Below are 18,198 nucleotides of genomic sequence, written 5' to 3' on the forward strand. Positions count from 1 at the left end.
TCCATAGAGGTTGAATATGTTTACACTCCCAGAAAAGGTGTTATATTGTTTCAATATGTTCACTACACATATCACATAGATTTGAGTTGGATAGGTTGCACTTAAAAAGATATTTATTTGTAGCTATGATTCTCTGGTTGTATTTATATTGAAAATTTCTCAGTATGCTATCAGTAGTTGATTTATATGGCATGACAAATATTTGTTTCCAATTAAATTCTTTTTCTCCAAGAAGGTTTTGCCATTTTGTTTGGGCTTTAGAGATTTCTGTAGGGTTTTTAATTTGAAGTGTGTAAAAAAAATTGTTTGTTTTGTTTTGTTTTGCAATTATGTTTTCTAGGAAAGTTTTTTGAGTACATGTTTAATAAGTATGGGTATACTTTTGATCAATGTGTAGTACATCAGGAAATTACTTGTAGGTATTCCGAATATGTAGCATAAGTTTTCAAAAGAATAGAAGTCGTTTATTCTGTAGTCGTACAATTGATCTACATATTTTATGTTTTGAATTAATTTTTATAGAAAAACGTTTTATTATTAGTAGTTATATCTTTATTTTATTGTTCCATAGAAGGATTTTACTGTTCATTTTGGTTTCAAAATTATAAGTAACTTTACACCATGCCGATAGAAAATTTGATGGAAATATGTTTTTGGTTGAAATTTCGTCTAAGATATTGTTGACGAAATTACATTCAAAAAGTAAGGAGTCACCATATGTTTTAAGGATTTTCTGGTAGAATAATTTCCATTTACTCGTATTGGTGTTATCTAAATATCTTTTGACCCAACTGCATTTGATTGCATTCAGGAATGAATCCATATCAGTTAGTCTGATACCTCCATATTCTTCTGATTGAATTAATTGAGTTCGTTTAATTTTATCAGGTTTACTGTCCCATATGAAATTAAATATTTCTGATTTTATATCATCATTAATATCATTTAGTGGGTTTGGGAGAACTGTTAGTGTATAAATTAATTTAGGGAGTGCAAACGTTTTCAACACAGTGTTTTTTCCGATTAGTGTAAGTTTACGATGCTAATGTTGATGATTTATGAATGTACATGTATCCCATGTGAATCTATCATCTCAACTTACAGATCAAACTGAGCAGTTTACTGATGAACTTTCCAAAGGTGTTTGTCAGAAGAATCAACAGGTGGGTTGTCCAGCACCCTTTTTGATTTGAGTATATCTATAGTTTCTGCATGTTCTTCTATATGCTCTTAATTTTTTTATTTAATCCTTAGCCCTTAAAGCCACATAAATACTCAACGAATATTTCATAAAATAAAGTTAAATCCAAAAAAATCAGTGCTCTTTATAGCAATAGCCAAAATTTCACCGCTAGATGTGGTCTGGTAACATAGATTTAACGAGATACAAAATGCTAGTTTATATTTTTTATCGCAATATAATTCATGTGAATTTCCTGTGATGATATCCAAACATTTACAAGCAAGCGTGAGATTGGCACAACATAGTTCTCTTGAGCTGCCTGAAGCCAATCTCGCGTTCGCTCGTAAATGTTTGGATATTGTCACAGGGAAGTCACATGGAATATTATCACATAAAAAATGTAAAGGAGCATTTTGTATCTCGTTTAATCTATGTTTCTAGACCATATCTGGCTATTGCTATGAGGAACACTGATTTTCGGGAAGCATATAGTTGCCAGTTTGTCCTTCCTTCCTTACTTCCTTCTGTCACACTTTTGTTACAGTTTCACATAGCACCTTCAATACTTTACCGATCTCTTTCATATTTGGCATGTAGGTACCTTGCATGGACCTCTACCTTTTGATGAGGTTCGAGGTCACTGGGGTCAAGGTCACCGAGGCTAATAATAGATTTTTACGTCACACTTTTGTTACAGTTTCTCATAGCACCTTCAATACTTTACTGATCTGTTTCATATTTTGCATGTAGGTACCTTGCATGGACCTCTACCTTTTGATGTTGTTTGAGGTCACTGGGGTCAAGGTCACAGAGGCTATTAATAGATTTTTCTGTCACACTTTTGTTAGTTTCTCATTGCACCATCAATACTTTACCGATCTCTTTCATATTTGACGTGTAGGTACCTTGCATGGACCTCTACCTTTTGATGAGGTTTGAGGTCACTGGGGTCAAGGTCACCGAGGCTAATCATAGATTTGTCCGTCACACTTTTGTTACAGTTTTTCATAGCACCTTCAATACTTTACCGATCTCTTTCATGTTTGGCATGTAGGTACCTTGCATGGACCTCTACCTTTTGATGAGGTTTGAGGTCACTGAAGTCAAGGTCACCTAGGCTAATAATAGATTTTTCTGTCACACTTTTGTTACAGTTTCTCATAGCACCTTCAATACTTTACCGATCTCTTTCATATTTGGCATGTAGGTACCTTGCATGGACCTCTACCTTTTGATGAGGTTTGAGGTCACTGGGGTTAAGGTCACTGAGGCTATTAATAGATTTTTCCGTCATGCTTTTGCTACAGTTTCTCATAGCACCTTCAATACTTTACCGATCTCTTTCATATTTGGCAAGTAGGTACCTTGCATGGACCTCTACCTTTTGATGAGGTTTGAGGTCACTGGGTTCAAGGTCACAGAGGCTAATAATAGATTTTCGGTCATGCTTTTGTTACTTTACCGATCTCTTTCATATTTGGCATGTAGGTACCTTGCATGGACCTCTACCTCTTTTGATGAGGTTTGAGGTCACTGGGCTCAAGGTCACAGAGGCTAATAAAAGATTTTTTTAGGTGGTTATTAACACATAGATTTACAAAGGGCATCATCGGGGAGCATCCATCAGTTTCACTGATATTCTTGTTTATGTCATAACTTTATTTTTCCAAATATTTTACAAAATATTTAACGATTTTGAGTGTGAGTAGGTTTTTAAAAGTACTCAATTTTGGAAAACTAGTCTTGGTACAGTCCTCGCTAAATATTCCAACCTTTTCCTGTTTCTGTTGCTGCATGTGTAGAGAGCGGTACAGGAAGCCCATGTGGATGAAGCCCATCCCAGACTCCCACAAGCTGACTGACGCAGAGATCACTCGCTTCGTGGAGGCAATGAAGAGCACGGTGTTGATGAACATGTTCAGCAAGTACGGCAGCCAGGACTCCTCCATCGCCCTCCGACATCTCTCCACCATGAGACCCGAGCTCATCGTGCCTCCGCTCCTGGAAATGTAGGTGCACTGTAACCTCTGGGGTCTTGTGCTTTAGCCTCACTCTGGGAAATGGGGCTGAATGCATGTGCAAAATGTGTTGTCTAAAATTAGCCTGAGTAATCCACATAGGCTTATCATTGATGTCGCTTTCCATCTATTCTGGATTAGACGAAATTTCAACCAAAAACATATAAGAAGAGATTTTCTTTAAATAAAAATAAATTTAAAGCGGAAAGTGCATGTGCTGAGTGCACAGGCTAATCCAGCAAGACTATTAACACACATGCATTAAGCCCTGTTTTGCCAGAACTAGGCTCATAAAAAATTAGGTGAAGTTAACTTTGCGGTCTTGTATGTGAACAGAAAGTGTAGTGTAACCTCTCTGGTCTCCTGTTTCAAAATTAGGATCAGTATAACATTCGGGTCTAGTGTTTAAAAAGAAGGTTCAGTCAGGCCTTGACACTAACTTTTTTTACAGGGTACCCGGAGGGAACCCTACTTTCAACTTTTGGTGGCCCTCACCCAAACTAGGGAGTCCTCTTGTTTCAACATACAGCTACTCTCGGCATAAGGGCAAATAAGTACAAGAAGCATACTAGTACACATTTTAATTTCCTATATTCAATTCTGTTGCCATTTAAAGCAGACCCATTAAAAGCTCATAACCTTGTCTTGTAAACTTTTGATATCATGTATTTCATCAATATCATCAGCATCGTCATCCTTGTCATAATCATCTTCAGCATTATCATCTTCAGCATTGCCCTTCGCCGCCAGAACTTAGCGTTTTGCAAGTTCTTATTATAAACTTTTAAGAAATAAAAGGTGATTACGCGCATTCAGGGGTTTCACTGGCTCAACAAAACTTGTTGCAACTTTTTCGCGCCGTGAAAACTGTCGATTATTCCAACCTTATTAATAAGAACAATCATTTAAAGAAACCTTACTACATTAATGTCATTGCCTATATTATCACTTTAAAAAGTATATTATTACATAAAAAAACAATAAGTACCTTCATAAGTCATACCTTCATAAGTCTTAATAAGCTTTATTTGTATATAAATACCATTTTTTTCAACTTGATAAACAACACAGATAACCAAAATAATATAACAATGTTAACTTCAATGTATTAAACAGTATGCTGCCTAAATGTTTCAAAATTAATTATTTAAACATAAAATCACACCAATTTACATCATTTGAAAGGGAAAAAGAAATATAAAACATCAGAAAATAAATCATGTCACTTAATTTGTTAAACAGTTATATATTGTCATTTGGACATGTCATACATCAGCTTCTGTTGTTAAAACGTTTTCTGTTAGTTGTGGATGATTTCCAGGATCAATTAAATTATAGTTGATCACGCCTATTTCCTGACAGAAAGGCCCAGATAATTACCACCATCTATTCTAGTTGCCTGAAATAACATAAAGCATATTTTTTTTTTACAAACTATCAACAACAAACAAACACATACATGTCACTATCTTTAAATGTCCGAATTTTAACATATCCGAAATATAGTACACCAAGTGAACAATATACTTTTTATTTCAGAAATTGTTGGTATCTTAATCAAATTATATCCTTCCAAGGTCATAATAATAATGGAACTATTAAACAGAAATGCTCGCAAATACCTGTAGAAAAAAGTGTATACCGGCATGTGTTTTTGTGGAGAAATTAAATGCTTTTGCCAGCCCGATCGCCTATGGTTTTGATTAAAGAAATAGCGGCCCTAATAATTATTATAATTACTGATCGTCGTGACAGTTTGTCCCAATGTTACTTTTTTGGGGGCTCAATATCATAAAGGAGCCAATAATAATCCGATAAACCGATAATAACCCCCATAAAACTTGACAATAGCAGTAAAAACACCGTTTGTAACACTTACACGCTTCAGTGATTTCAATATACTCTCTGCACTGTAGGTCGCTTACATCGTCGAAATAGAGAATACTAGGTTAGCGTTGAATACAGAGAAGTTTATGTTGCGAGGCTTAGAACGCCCGGAAGCGCGAGCCTTGGCGAGCGCTTTCGGTGTTCAAGCCGAGCAACATAAACTTCTCTGTATTCAACGCTAATCCTAGTATTCTATTTATCCCATTTGATTTTTTCAACGTGACATTTAACATAAATAGATCTAATAACCTTAACAATAATTTTAATTCAGTCATAAAAGCGCTTAAAATCTAACAAATGTAACCATGCGTAGTGATATACATGTATTTGTTCTGGTACGCAAAATAGTCTTTAAAAAATTCACGCACAAACTGTAAAACAAGTAAAAATATCACCATATGCCTACATTCAATTTTACGCAGTATGCGAATTTTAATACATTACGACCGCGAAAAGAAGATTTTACTTTACTATAATTTATTTTATTTTCGAAATAAAATGATCAAAATCCAATATGGCGGCCATTACTCCTGACAAAATGCTGTCGATGTCAACATACATGTACACCATCGACGACCTAGTTCTGGCTACCATAACTTTAAATGTCGCTTTTTATGATTTTTGACTGGTGCGACTTTGTACAGGTCTGTCAATACTAAATAAACTGTACGCTGAAGTTTCTTTAGCTATCGAAGACCTTGACAATTTTGACGAGTAAACAGACAATTGCAGCGACTGACACTTTATTTGACAAAATATACAGGGCAATACGTTTTCGAACGACGAATTTAAGGACGCGCAGAACATGTTTTTTTATATAATGTTATGGGTATGCCGTGTGTGATCCGATGCATCAATGGCGCCCATGTTAAAATCATTTCCCCGAGAACAGGGAACGACAAAAGTACAAACAAAAATCAAAACATGTAAGAACTAGTATCTTACCTTTAATTATCCTTTAAAATCCATCAAATAATCCATTTAACTCAATAATTGACGATTTTGCATATAGGGTCTTTAATAATTATTTTAGCATAGTTAAATAAAGACCCTTATGCCATTCTATCACTTTATTCAAATGAGTTTATGAATGCGATAAACTTTCTTCTTCTTCACACGCTACGTCATGTACTCTACATTACTGCTGTTCAAATGAACCGGAGCAGTTTATCTAATAATAGCCGTTGGTAAACTCGGTTGCATTTGCAGATTTCTGCCTACAAACATAATTATGTTTAAACTTGCACAATGTTTTATTTATCTATGGTAAATGCCCTTATTGTACGAGAAAATAATCTAATATATAAATACACAAAGAATGGAAAACATTCCAGTACACAACAGATAAATGAGTAGAAAATACCCGTGTACAAAATGGGACGTTCCCAATTCCAGTGTGGTGCTATTTTTACCATCTTATACTTTACACAGCTCTATGCCTAACGTGAATTAAATAGGAAAGCAAACATAGCAGATTATTCATGAACTGTGCGATATGTGTATGGCTTGTTGTACATTCTTAATATTTAAGTTAAATGTCAAAAGTATATGCTTTTGTTATAAACAATGCACATTACACGAAATAAGGAAAATGTGATCAATTGACAATTCAGATATGTCGACATACAGTACATGTAGAAAACATGTGAAATAAGTCGCGTTTATAATAAATCGTCAAAAAAATGGGGAAAATGACTCAATAAGTATGTCATTTTATGACGCCATCAATCAGCTGATTCATTATACAGATGGCAAAAAATTATGTCATATGACTAGATTTAAAGGTTTAAGGTCGTATAATTTTGAAGCTTAAGTCAAAGACCTATCAATATACATGTATATTGATAGGTCTTTGCTTAAGTTTTGTCGACTTTGCTTCTTATGAAAAATCATTCAGTGGTAAAGTAAATATAAATAAAAGAATAACAAAACAAAAATCGTGTAAATTTATATTTTATTTCAACATTTCTTTGGTGAATATGTCATATATGTATTTTTCTGCAAAATATGCACATTTTCTTCTAATGGGTGACCTTAAAATTCGATCAATGAACCAAACAATATCGACCTAATTTTAGCGCATATCGCATGACGTCATTTTAAAAGTAGTCCGTGCACGCGACAGGTATATTCCACAGTGTTGAATACAAGCAAGTATATTCCACAACGTGTTATACCGTCAATGTCGCGGTGAAAATGGGATAAAATCAATATTTACAACTGACAGACGCTGGCCGCTAATGCTCAGTCGCGTGCTTTCGATACGCAGTACATTTTCGGATAAGATTTTACCGATTTTTTTTTATATGCCGCTCTTTAATAATTGGAGGCACTTTAAAAAATTTAAATGGTCAATCAAGACAAAGTGGTTCTATAAATTTAGGGTTCCCGGAGGACCACCCAGCTTGAAAGAACTGGTGGTCCTCGCCAAAGTCTGGGGGCCTCGGGTCCCCGGACCACCGTTAGTGTCGAGGCCTGTCAGTGGGATCTCATGTTTGAAAAGAATGTACAGCATCTGTGAATAGAAAGTAAAATAATGGTGAATCCTCTGTGGTATTGTATTAAAAAAGTAGATGCCATGTTTTAAACCCTGATATTATGCGACTTCTGAGCTGTCCAGCATTAGACGTGCATCCATCGTCCCAAAGTAGGTGAAGTTTATTTAATGTGGTCTTTTGTTTAAAAGATAGGTGCTGTGTATCAATCGTTAAGGTCTTGTGTAAACTTGGCTGTCATATTCTAGAAAAGAAGATGCATTATAATTACCGAGGTCTTGTACTAGAACTCTTGGTCCAGTTTTGTGTGCTTCGGGCCCTTGTTTTTGAAAAAAGGTCCCATCGATTTAAGTCCTGAGGTCTTCTGCTAGAGAACTAAGTGAAGACAAATAAAAAAATCTTTAAAACTGTAAGATAGCCATTGGGTTACGTGGCCAAAAACTTATTTCAGAAATATTTTTAAGTAATCCAACAAATCTGCTGTCTTCATTCTTGCTACCAGGGTTTTTTATCTGATTTTTGGGAAAGGGCCTGGCCTTTTTTGAGGGAAAAAAAAATCGTGCGAAATGCTGGATTTTTGGGGGAAAAAATAACGCGAAACGCCGGGTTTTGGGGAAAATAAGGAAAGTCTTAAATAATCAATATTCAACATATTTTGCTGTTTTTAAAACAAATTCAAGGCAACAGATAATTTAATTATGCAATCTGTTATATTTTCTTCACTGGATCAGGTTGACTTATGTATTTAAAGTTTAAAAAATAAAATTTACCTGCTGAGGGGGAAAAAAAATCCGAGGGGAAAGGGCCGATTTTCGGCAGGTCCCAAAGAAGGACAAAAAGCCCTGGCTTTTATGTATAAGTGTCCTTAAAACTCCGCCATTCCTCCGGGTAAGCTTTGGCAGGACTACAAACACCACATAAAGCAAATCTATATTTAAAAGAAACTGAGCTGTGCTCCATGAAAAAGGGGGTTAAATGCATGTGCGTAAAGTGTCATCCCAGATTTGCCTTGCAGTCCGCACAGGTTAATCAGGGACGACACTTTCGGCTTCTATAATATTTTCTATTTAAAGAAAGTCTCTTCTTACCAAATACCCAGTTTAGGCGGAAAGTATTGTCCCTGATTAGCCGGTGTAGACAGCACATGCTTATTTAGGACGACACTTTACGCACATGCATTAAACCCCATTTTCACAGAGCGGGCTCAAATGTATTGTAACAGAAAATACCATTCCAAGGGAAAGCGTCATCCAGAATCAGACTATTTTGACTAGACTGTCTGGTCCTGGACAACACTTTATTCTTGAAAATTACGCTTTGTTTTCCAATTAAATTTCTCTTGTCCACTTGAACTCTAGGATGTACCCTGCTATGGAGACATTGATAGAGCCTCACAGATTGATAGCGTGTATGAACTGTGTGGTGTCCGTGGCCCGCTCCATGCTGAACTCTGGGAAGTGGTACCCAGAGGGTCGTCTGCACGTCCTGCCCCTGCTCAACCTCTCACTGCCGGGAATAGACCCCAACGACTTCAAGAAGTGTCTCGTAAGTATTGGTTTCTCGTAAGTATTGATGTTTTGTAAGTCTTGGTGTCTTGCAACCTCTCACTGCCTGGCATAGACCTCAGCGACTTTTAAAAGTGTCTTGTAAGTATTGTTGTGTTGTAAGTATTGGTGTCTTGTAACCTCTCACTGCCTGGCATAGACCCCAACGACTTTTAGAAGTGTCTTGTAAGTATTGTGTTGTAAGTATTGGTGTCTTGTTACCTCTCACTGCCTGGCATAGACCCAAATGACTTCTAGAAGTGTCTTGTGAGTATTGTTGTGTTGTAAGTATTGGTGTCTTGCAACCTCTCACTGCCTGGCATAGACCCCAACGACTTTTAGAAGTGTCTTGTAAGTATTGTGTTGTAAGTATTGGTGTCTTGTTACCTCTCACAGCCTGGCATAGACCCAAATGACTTCTAGAAGTGTCTTGTAAGTTTTGTTATGATAAAAAAGAACTCGAGGATTTCGATTTTTCAAACAAGTCAGGTGATCCAAAATTATTTGTTCACACAACTATCATGAAGGCTGAATTGGTTGTGGTATATCATGACTTTGGAATACATGCTTACCTCAACTTCATATATTGTTGGATTTTCCTAAGAATAAATATATAAAATAATTATAGGTTTTTTTTTGTTTTGGTGGGGGGGGCTCTATATATATTTATCTTGGGCATAATGACAGGGTGCCACATCCTTTCTTTGCATCCTCCTTCTGTCTCTCTGCACTGGTTCACAAAGTGTTAAAATCTCATGAAATCTAAAACATATATGCAATTTCTTAATTTCTCAACAGACTGTTAGTTACCTTAAGTGGTAGACTAAGATTTTACTTGGACAGGGCAATAACCCGAGTTTCCCCTATTGAAAGCATCCTGTACCTTTTGTGATTCTCTGTCCATCATTTTAATTTTTTAGTGAGTTAATTGTTTTGTTAAAATGCCCACTTTACATGTGTCTCTTTACAGGTGACCTTTCAGATGATATCTACATTTATCTCCCTTGTTCCAATCGTAGACTGCTCTGAGGCCATTCATGTTCGTAGCGATCTCACCGAGGTATGAAGGCTTTACACTCAAGTTTTGTTACAGAATTGAGCCATTCTCAGGGAAAACATGGCTTAATTTATGTGTGAAAGTATTGTCTTTGATTAGCCTGTGCAGTCCACACAAGCTAATCAGAGATGACACCTTCTGCTTTTATGGAATTGTTTGTTTGAAGGAATTCTCTTGTAAACAAAAATTAACTTTCAGGGAAAGTGTTGTTCCTGATTAGCCTTTTTGGACTGCACAAGCTAGTCATGAAGCTAGTCATGGAGCTTGTCATGAAGCTAGTCATGGAGCTAGTCATGGAGCTTGTCATGAAGCTAGTCATGGAGCTAGTCATGGAGGATATGTAATGCACATGCATTAAGCCTGTTTGTCATGGAGGATATGTAATGCACATGCATTAAGCCTGTTTGTCATGGAGGATATGTAATGCACATGCATTAAGCCTGTTTGTCATGGAGGATACTTAACGCACATGCATTAAGCCTGTTTGTCATGGAGGATACTTAACGCATATGCATTAAGCCTGTTTGTCATGGAGGATATGTAATGCACATGCATTAAGCCTGTTTGTCATGGAGGATACTTAACGCATATGCATTAAGCCTGTTTGTCATGGAGGATATGTAATGCACATGCATTAAGCCTGTTTGTCATGGAGGATACTTAACGCACATGCATTAAGCCTGTTTGTCATGGAGGATACTTAACGCACATGCATTAAGCCTGTTTGTCATGGAGGATATGTAATGCACATGCATTAAGCCTGTTTGTCATGGAGGATACTTAACGCACATGCATTAAGCCTGTTTGTCATGGAGGATACTTAAAGCACATGCATTAAGCCTGTTTGTCATGGAGGATACTTAACGCACATGCATTAAGCCTGTTTGTCATGGAGGATACTTAACACACATGCATTAAGCCTGTTTGTCATGGAGGATGCTTAACACACATGCATTAAGCCTGTTTGTCATGGAGGATACTTAACGCACATGCATTAAGCCGGTTTGTCATGGAGGATACTTAACGCACATGCATTAAGCCTGTTTGTCATGGAGGATACTTAAAGCACATGCATTTAGCCTGTTTGTCATGGAGGATACTTAACGCACATGCATTAAGCCTGTTTGTCATGGAGGATACTTAACGCATATGCATTAAGCCTGTTTGTCATGGAGGATACTTAACGCACATGCATTAAGCCTGTTTGTCATGGAGGATACTTAACGCATATGCATTAAGCCTGTTTGTCATGGAGGATACTTAACACATATGCATTAAGCCTGTTTGTCATGGAGGATACTTAACGCACATGCATTAAGCCTGTTTGTCATGGAGGATACTTAACGCACATGCATTAAGCCTGTTTGTCATGGAGCAGGGCTTTTTTTAAGCGGACGCCCGCTTGCCCGTGCCGGGTTAAAATCGTCGTGGGCAAGTGATTTTCCAAAGTAGATAGTCCGCCGGGCAAGTCCGTTTCGTATTAGCATAATTGCGATATTTTTTCGACTTTTCCCCTTGTATCTATTTATTTTCTTTGGGTCAATATATTTTTTTATCAAGTACAAGTAAAACGAGATTTGATTGGTCGCTTGTGTTGTATAAGCCAATCTAAACTCTCAAAACAAGTTCTACTCGGCAGACGTTTCAACATGGCGGACGGTAGCGTCCAGCCGATCTTTTCATTTAAACATTTTAAATGTTCTGAACCAGACCAAAACAACAATGTCCCTGATTTTAATAACAAGCAAGATAAAATTGTTGGTAGTAACTGTGCTATTCCAATCTTCTTGTGTAAAACCACTCAAACTGAAACAATTTCAGAACAGTTACTAGAACTGGATGAAGAAGCGTATACTAGTGATGTCTATGAACATGAATATAATAACTGTGAAAAGGATTGTTCAGAGTTTGAAAATCATGTTGAATATGCAGACCGTTTAAAACTTGCTAAGAATGCATATGAAGAGTTTCTCACTATTTTAAACTGTGAATAACTTGTTTGTTACATATTCACAGTTACAAATAGTGAGAAACTCTTCATCAAAGACATCAACATGATTTTCAAACTCTGAACAATCATTTTCACAGTACTATTTTAAGCCCCCCCCCCCCCTTTTAATCTATGCCATAACTTGTATAGATATAGTGACAAGTATACCGTTTTAAAATTGTAATAGTAATAAACTCTTCATATGTATTGTATCCAATAGTGACTATTCAATGAAATAAAACTGTCCAGATTTTGTTTTGTTCACAACTTTATATTATAAAAACGATTATTATTTTATTTTTGATACATTGAATATAGCTGAAATTAAATCTAGCATAATAATGCATGTGTATCAATGCTTTAAAGATCAAATGACAATAAAAAATTGACTTCAAAATTGGGCAACCAGTTTTTAATGAGGGCAAGTAGATGTTTAAAGTAACTTGCCGCCCGGGCAAGTGAGTGTCAATTTCTTACGTTAACCCCTGTGGAGGATACTTAACGCACATGCATTAAGCCTGTTTGTCATGGAGGATACTTAACGCACATGCATTAAGCCTGTTTGTCATGGAGGATACTTAACGCACATGCATTAAGCTTGTTTGTCATGGAGGATACTTAACACACATGCATTAAGCCTGTTTGTCATGGAGGATACTTAACGCACATGCATTAAGCCTGTTTGTCATGAAGGATACTTAAAGCACATGCATTTAGCCTGTTTGTCATGGAGGATACTTAACACACATGCATTAAGCCTGTTTGTCATGGAGGATACTTAACGCACATGCATTAAGCCTGTTTGTCATGGAGGATACTTAAAGCATATGCATTAAGCCTGTTTGTCATGGAGGATACTTAAAGCACATGCATTAAGCCTGTTTGTCATGGAGGATACTTAAAGCACATGCATTAAGCTTGTTTGTAATGGAGGATACTTAACGCACATGCATTAAGCCCGTTAGTCATGGAGGATACTTAAAGCACATGCATTAAGCCTGTTTGTCATGGAGGATACTTAACGCACATGCATTAAGCCTGTTTGTCATGGAGGATACTTAACGCACATGCATTAAGCCTGTTTGTCATGGAGGATACTTAAAGCACATGCATTAAGCCTGTTTGTCATGGAGGATACTTAAAGCACATGCATTAAGCCTGTTTGTCATGGAGGATACTTAACGCATATGCATTAAGCCTGTTTGTCATGGAGGATACTTAAAGCACATGCATTAAGCCTGTTTGTCATGGAGGATACTTAACGCACATGCATTAAGCCTGTTTGTCATGGAGGATACTTAACGCATATGCATTAAGCCTGTTTGTCATGGAGGATACTTAACGCATATGCATTAAGCTTGTTTGTCATGGAGGATACTTAACGCACATGCATTAAGCCTGTTTGTCATGGAGGATACTTAACGCATATGCATTAAGCCTGTTTGTCATGGAGGATACTTAACACACATGCATTAAGCCTGTTTGTCATGGAGGATACTTAACGCACATGCATTAAGCTTGTTTGTCATGGAGGATACTTAACGCACATGCATTAAGCCTGTTTGTCATGGAGGATACTTAAAGCACATGCATTAAGCTTGTTAGTCATGGAGGATACTTAACGCACATGCATTAAGCCTGTTTGTCATGGAGGATACTTAACGCATATGCATTAAGCCTGTTTGTCATGGAGGATACTTAAAGCACATGCATTAAGCCTGTTTGTCATGGAGGATACTTAACGCACATGCATTAAGCCTGTTTGTCATGGAGGATACTTAACGCACATGCATTTAGCCTGTTTGTCATGGAGGATACTTAAAACACATGCATTAAGCTTGTTTGTCATGGAGGATACTTAACGCACATGCATTAAGCTTGTTTGTCATGGAGGATACTTAAAGCACATGCATTAAGCCTGTTTGTCATGGAGGATACTTAAAGCACATGCATTAAGCCTGTTTGTCATGGAGGATACTTAACGCACATGCATTTAGCCTGTTTGTCATGGAGGATACTTAACGCACATGCATTAAGCCTGTTTGTCATGGAGGATACTTAACGCACATGCATTAAGCTTGTTTGTCATGGAGGATACTTAAAGCACATGCATTAAGCTTGTTTGTCATGGAGGATACTTAACGCATATGCATTAAGCCTGTTTGTCATGGAGGATACTTAACACACATGCATTAAGCCTGTTTGTCATGGAGGATACTTAACGCACATGCATTAAGCTTGTTTGTCATGGAGGATACTTAACGCACATGCATTAAGCCCATTAGTCATGGAGGATACTTAAAGCACATGCATTAAGCTTGTTTGTCATGGAGGATACTTAACGCACATGCATTAAGCCTGTTTGTCATGGAGGATACTTAACGCACATGCATTAAGCCTGTTTGTCATGGAGGATACTTAAAGCACATGCATTAAGCCTGTTTGTCATGGAGGATACTTAACGCACATGCATTAAGCCTGTTTGTCATGGAGGATACTTAACGCACTACATTAAGCCTGTTTGTCACGGAGGATACTTAACACATATGCATTAAGCCTGTTTGTCATGGAGGATACTTAACGCACATGCATTAAGCCCGTTTGTCATGGAGGATACTTAACGCACATGCATTAAGCCTGTTTGTCATGGAGGATACTTAACGCACATGCATTAAGCCTGTTTGTCATGGAGGATACTTAACGCACATGCATTAAGCCTGTTTGTCATGGAGGATACTTAAAGCACATGCATTAAGCCTGTTTGTCATGGAGGATACTTAACGCATATGCATTAAGCCTGTTTGTCATGGAGGATACTTAACACATATGCATTAAGCTTGTTTGTCATGGAGGATACTTAACGCACATGCATTAAGCCTGTTTGTCATGGAGGATACTTAACGCATATGCATTAAGCCTGTTTGTCATGGAGGATACTTAACGCACATGCATTAAGCCTGTTTTTCTCAGAGTCCAGCTCAATTTTAATTAAGTCACGTTCTGAGAAAATGGGACTTAATGCATGTGTGCAAAGTGTCATCCCAGATTAGCCTGTGCAGTCCACACAGGCTAATCAGGGACGACACTTTCCACTTTTTTGGTATCAGGGGTTCTGAAATAAGCTGTCCGAGTCGTCAATTTCCCTTTCCGGACAAGCAGTTTTTCAAAGCTGGCTTGTCCGGGGACAAGTAAAATTTCTGTGGTAAACATTTTTCGAGAATCGAACTACTCAATTTTCTGAAAATCAAAAACGAAAGTTTATATAAATAGCTAATGATTAATCTGCGGACTGGCACACGTTTTCAACTGCAAGGTAGGTAATTTTCGGATGATAATTATTTAGTGTAGTTAACCAGTCCAAGCGTATATAGCAACAGCCAATCATGCATAAGATAACATTTTTAGTACATTGCAAATGGCCGCATTATGCCATCAATGTAATACCGACATGCAGGGAACATAAGTTGTTTTTTTTTAATAAAACCACTTCAGCGTCAAGCCATGACGCGAATCAGACCAATGAGAAAATCAGTTTGGCGGCTGAGAAAAAGAGAAAACCCAAGTATGAATATGATAAAGCCTACGACACCAAGTGGAAATGAGAATTTGTTGAGTCTTGGCTAATTGATTTCTCTTGGCTTGAAAACGTTGCCGTTGTGTGTAAATGTAAACTTTGTAAGGAGTTTCCTTTATTAGCGGATAAAAGAAGTGGTTTATTTAATGGTCAGTTGCCACATGCAATGCAAAATAAAATATGATGATGAACTTCGTAAAAAGAAAAATGAAATAAAAGTAGGTGAATTTGATAAAGCCTTGAAAAAGTATCACCATTCGCAAATTGACCAATATAAGAAGATTTTTGTCACTGCATATTCTGTCATGAAAAAGAACAAGCCTTTTACTGATTATCTGATTACTGAGTACGGACAAGAACTTCTTTGGTACGGACAAGTGAATTTGTGGGTCCAACTTGTCCGTGCACAAGTGGACTTAAAATATTTCAGAACCCCTGGGTATTTTTCATTTAAAGGAAGTCTCTTTTACACAAAAATCATGTTAAGGCGGAAAGTGTCGTCCCTGATTAGCCTGTGCGGACTGCACAGGCTAATATGGAACGACACTTTACACACATGCATTAAGCCCAGTTTTCTCATAACGCGACTCAATTTTTCTCAGTGTCAGATGCCATGTCATGTTATATGTATCAGATTCTAACACATATAGGCTATGAATTCATTTTGCCATCTTTTATGGTTCTTAATCAGTTTAAAGCTGTACAAAGCAGACAATGCTGGGTAAGCACTCAGTTGATAATATCACTGGGAAAATGTTTCTGCAATAATGTTTGCAAAGGAGAATCAATTCATGTGTTAGACATGTATGTTTAAGAAATTAATTTCTGGTTAACAACTTAACATTTATAAAGATCTTGAATACCAAGGAATAATGACACAAACGTCATCTGCCAGCTGCTGTCTCTGTAAATATTATCATCAGACCCTCTGTATATATTCAGTCGTCACTAAATTTAATAAAATGGGGGAACTGGATGGCAAATTTTCATAAATATTAACAAACCAATGAAATTTCTCTTTATGCATTGATATTCTTTCAGGGTTTTTTTTCCACTTTTTGGGACGATAGCCCATGGCTTTGGAATTGGGAATTTTATCGGCATTTTCATGAAATTGGGAAAATAAATTCATTAGCCTTTTTATTCCAAACGAAAAGTCCACTGATTAGGGAAATACTGTATTTGATATAACTCTTTATAATCAATTAGCAACCATTATTTGAGCCGAAAAACGATATGACAACAAAAAATAACATAAAGGAAGAAATTGTCATCCCTGATTAGCGTGTGCAGACTGAACAGGCTAATATGGGATGACACTTTATACACATGCATTAAGACCCTTTTTTCAATTGCAAGGCTTATTCTGTTTCAATACATGCAGGCTTTCCATCGTTTCAAGTATTTCCTAGTTTTCCTAGTTTTTTAAAATAGGCTCCTAGTATTTCCTAGTTTTGTCTAACACCTCCTAGTATTCCAAGTTTTTCATTAATTTGGCACTTTTTGGGATAAGGTAAAACTGTCTTTTAATGTGTTTTAGAGATTTTGTTTCAAAATAGGACCTAATTCAGGTTGTTGATCTGACAATATTTGGTAATCTTTGTGGGGTCTGCTGTCACTGGTCACATAGTCTAGCCTTCATAGGTTATACCTGAAAGTTGGACTGAGCTCTGTGATGACTACAAATAAAAACTTATGGCTATATTCTGAAACGTTCCTCCACTGATATCCCAACTTTAGTTAAATCTGATCAGTATAATTACACACGTGATTTTATCTAATGATCCCCTCCTTCACTCACATGAATATTCACAAACGTTAGGACAGCTCGAGGTTCCTCGACTGAGGGAGGATATGGTGAGGTAGCCAAGTTGTTCCTCAAGCCTCACTCAAAGTGTTTTTATGAATACCAAAACAGAAGCTTGTACAACTATATGTTTATTTTGTAAGTTTTAGTTATTTCAAAGTGTGCTTAACCTGAAAAATACACTGTATTGCGGATTTGGAACCACAAAATCTTGTGTTAATGGATATAATAATTATTTACTCTAGAGCACTTTGGCTATGGCTATTTTTTTAGTTTTATATACCACTTGAATCTTGTGCGCATGAAGCACAAGATGGTAAACAGCATTTTATTTGAGGAAACCTACTTATGTCAGTACTAATTATCGCTTTTTGTGACATTTTTTCAGGTGAGATTTTTATTTATTGTTTTGAATGGTAATATTTTAATGCCAGGTTTGTTGGCTAAAGTCAATTTAAAAAAGCAAAGCAAATTTTAGGGTCGCAACAAAAATAGGGTCTCTTGTGTTATTCAAAACAAACATTTTTTGCACCTATGAATATGTAATTTACAAATGTATATTGCAATAAACCAATTGTTTTGACGTTTTGCTATTGAACATATTGTATACAATAGGTGCCCAACAAAACACATTCACGCTTTG

The 18,198-nt window shown here is 36.7% G+C and overlaps 1 protein-coding gene across 1 annotated transcript in view; it reads left to right on the forward strand.

The window, feature by feature from the left end:
• Positions 1–18,198, forward strand: part of LOC127871295 (proteasome activator complex subunit 4A-like) — a 134,547-nt gene that overhangs the window by 18,482 nt on the left and 97,867 nt on the right. The window contains exons 10-13 of the mRNA XM_052414061.1: positions 1,105–1,163; positions 2,986–3,192; positions 8,942–9,128; positions 10,098–10,187. Coding sequence (XP_052270021.1) covers positions 1,105–1,163; positions 2,986–3,192; positions 8,942–9,128; positions 10,098–10,187 — 543 coding nt within the window. The remainder of the gene's footprint in view (positions 1–1,104; positions 1,164–2,985; positions 3,193–8,941; positions 9,129–10,097; positions 10,188–18,198) is intronic.

This window comes from Dreissena polymorpha, chromosome 3, assembly GCF_020536995.1.
Source record: "Dreissena polymorpha isolate Duluth1 chromosome 3, UMN_Dpol_1.0, whole genome shotgun sequence".
In the NCBI taxonomy this organism is placed as follows: Eukaryota; Metazoa; Mollusca; class Bivalvia; order Myida; family Dreissenidae; genus Dreissena; species Dreissena polymorpha.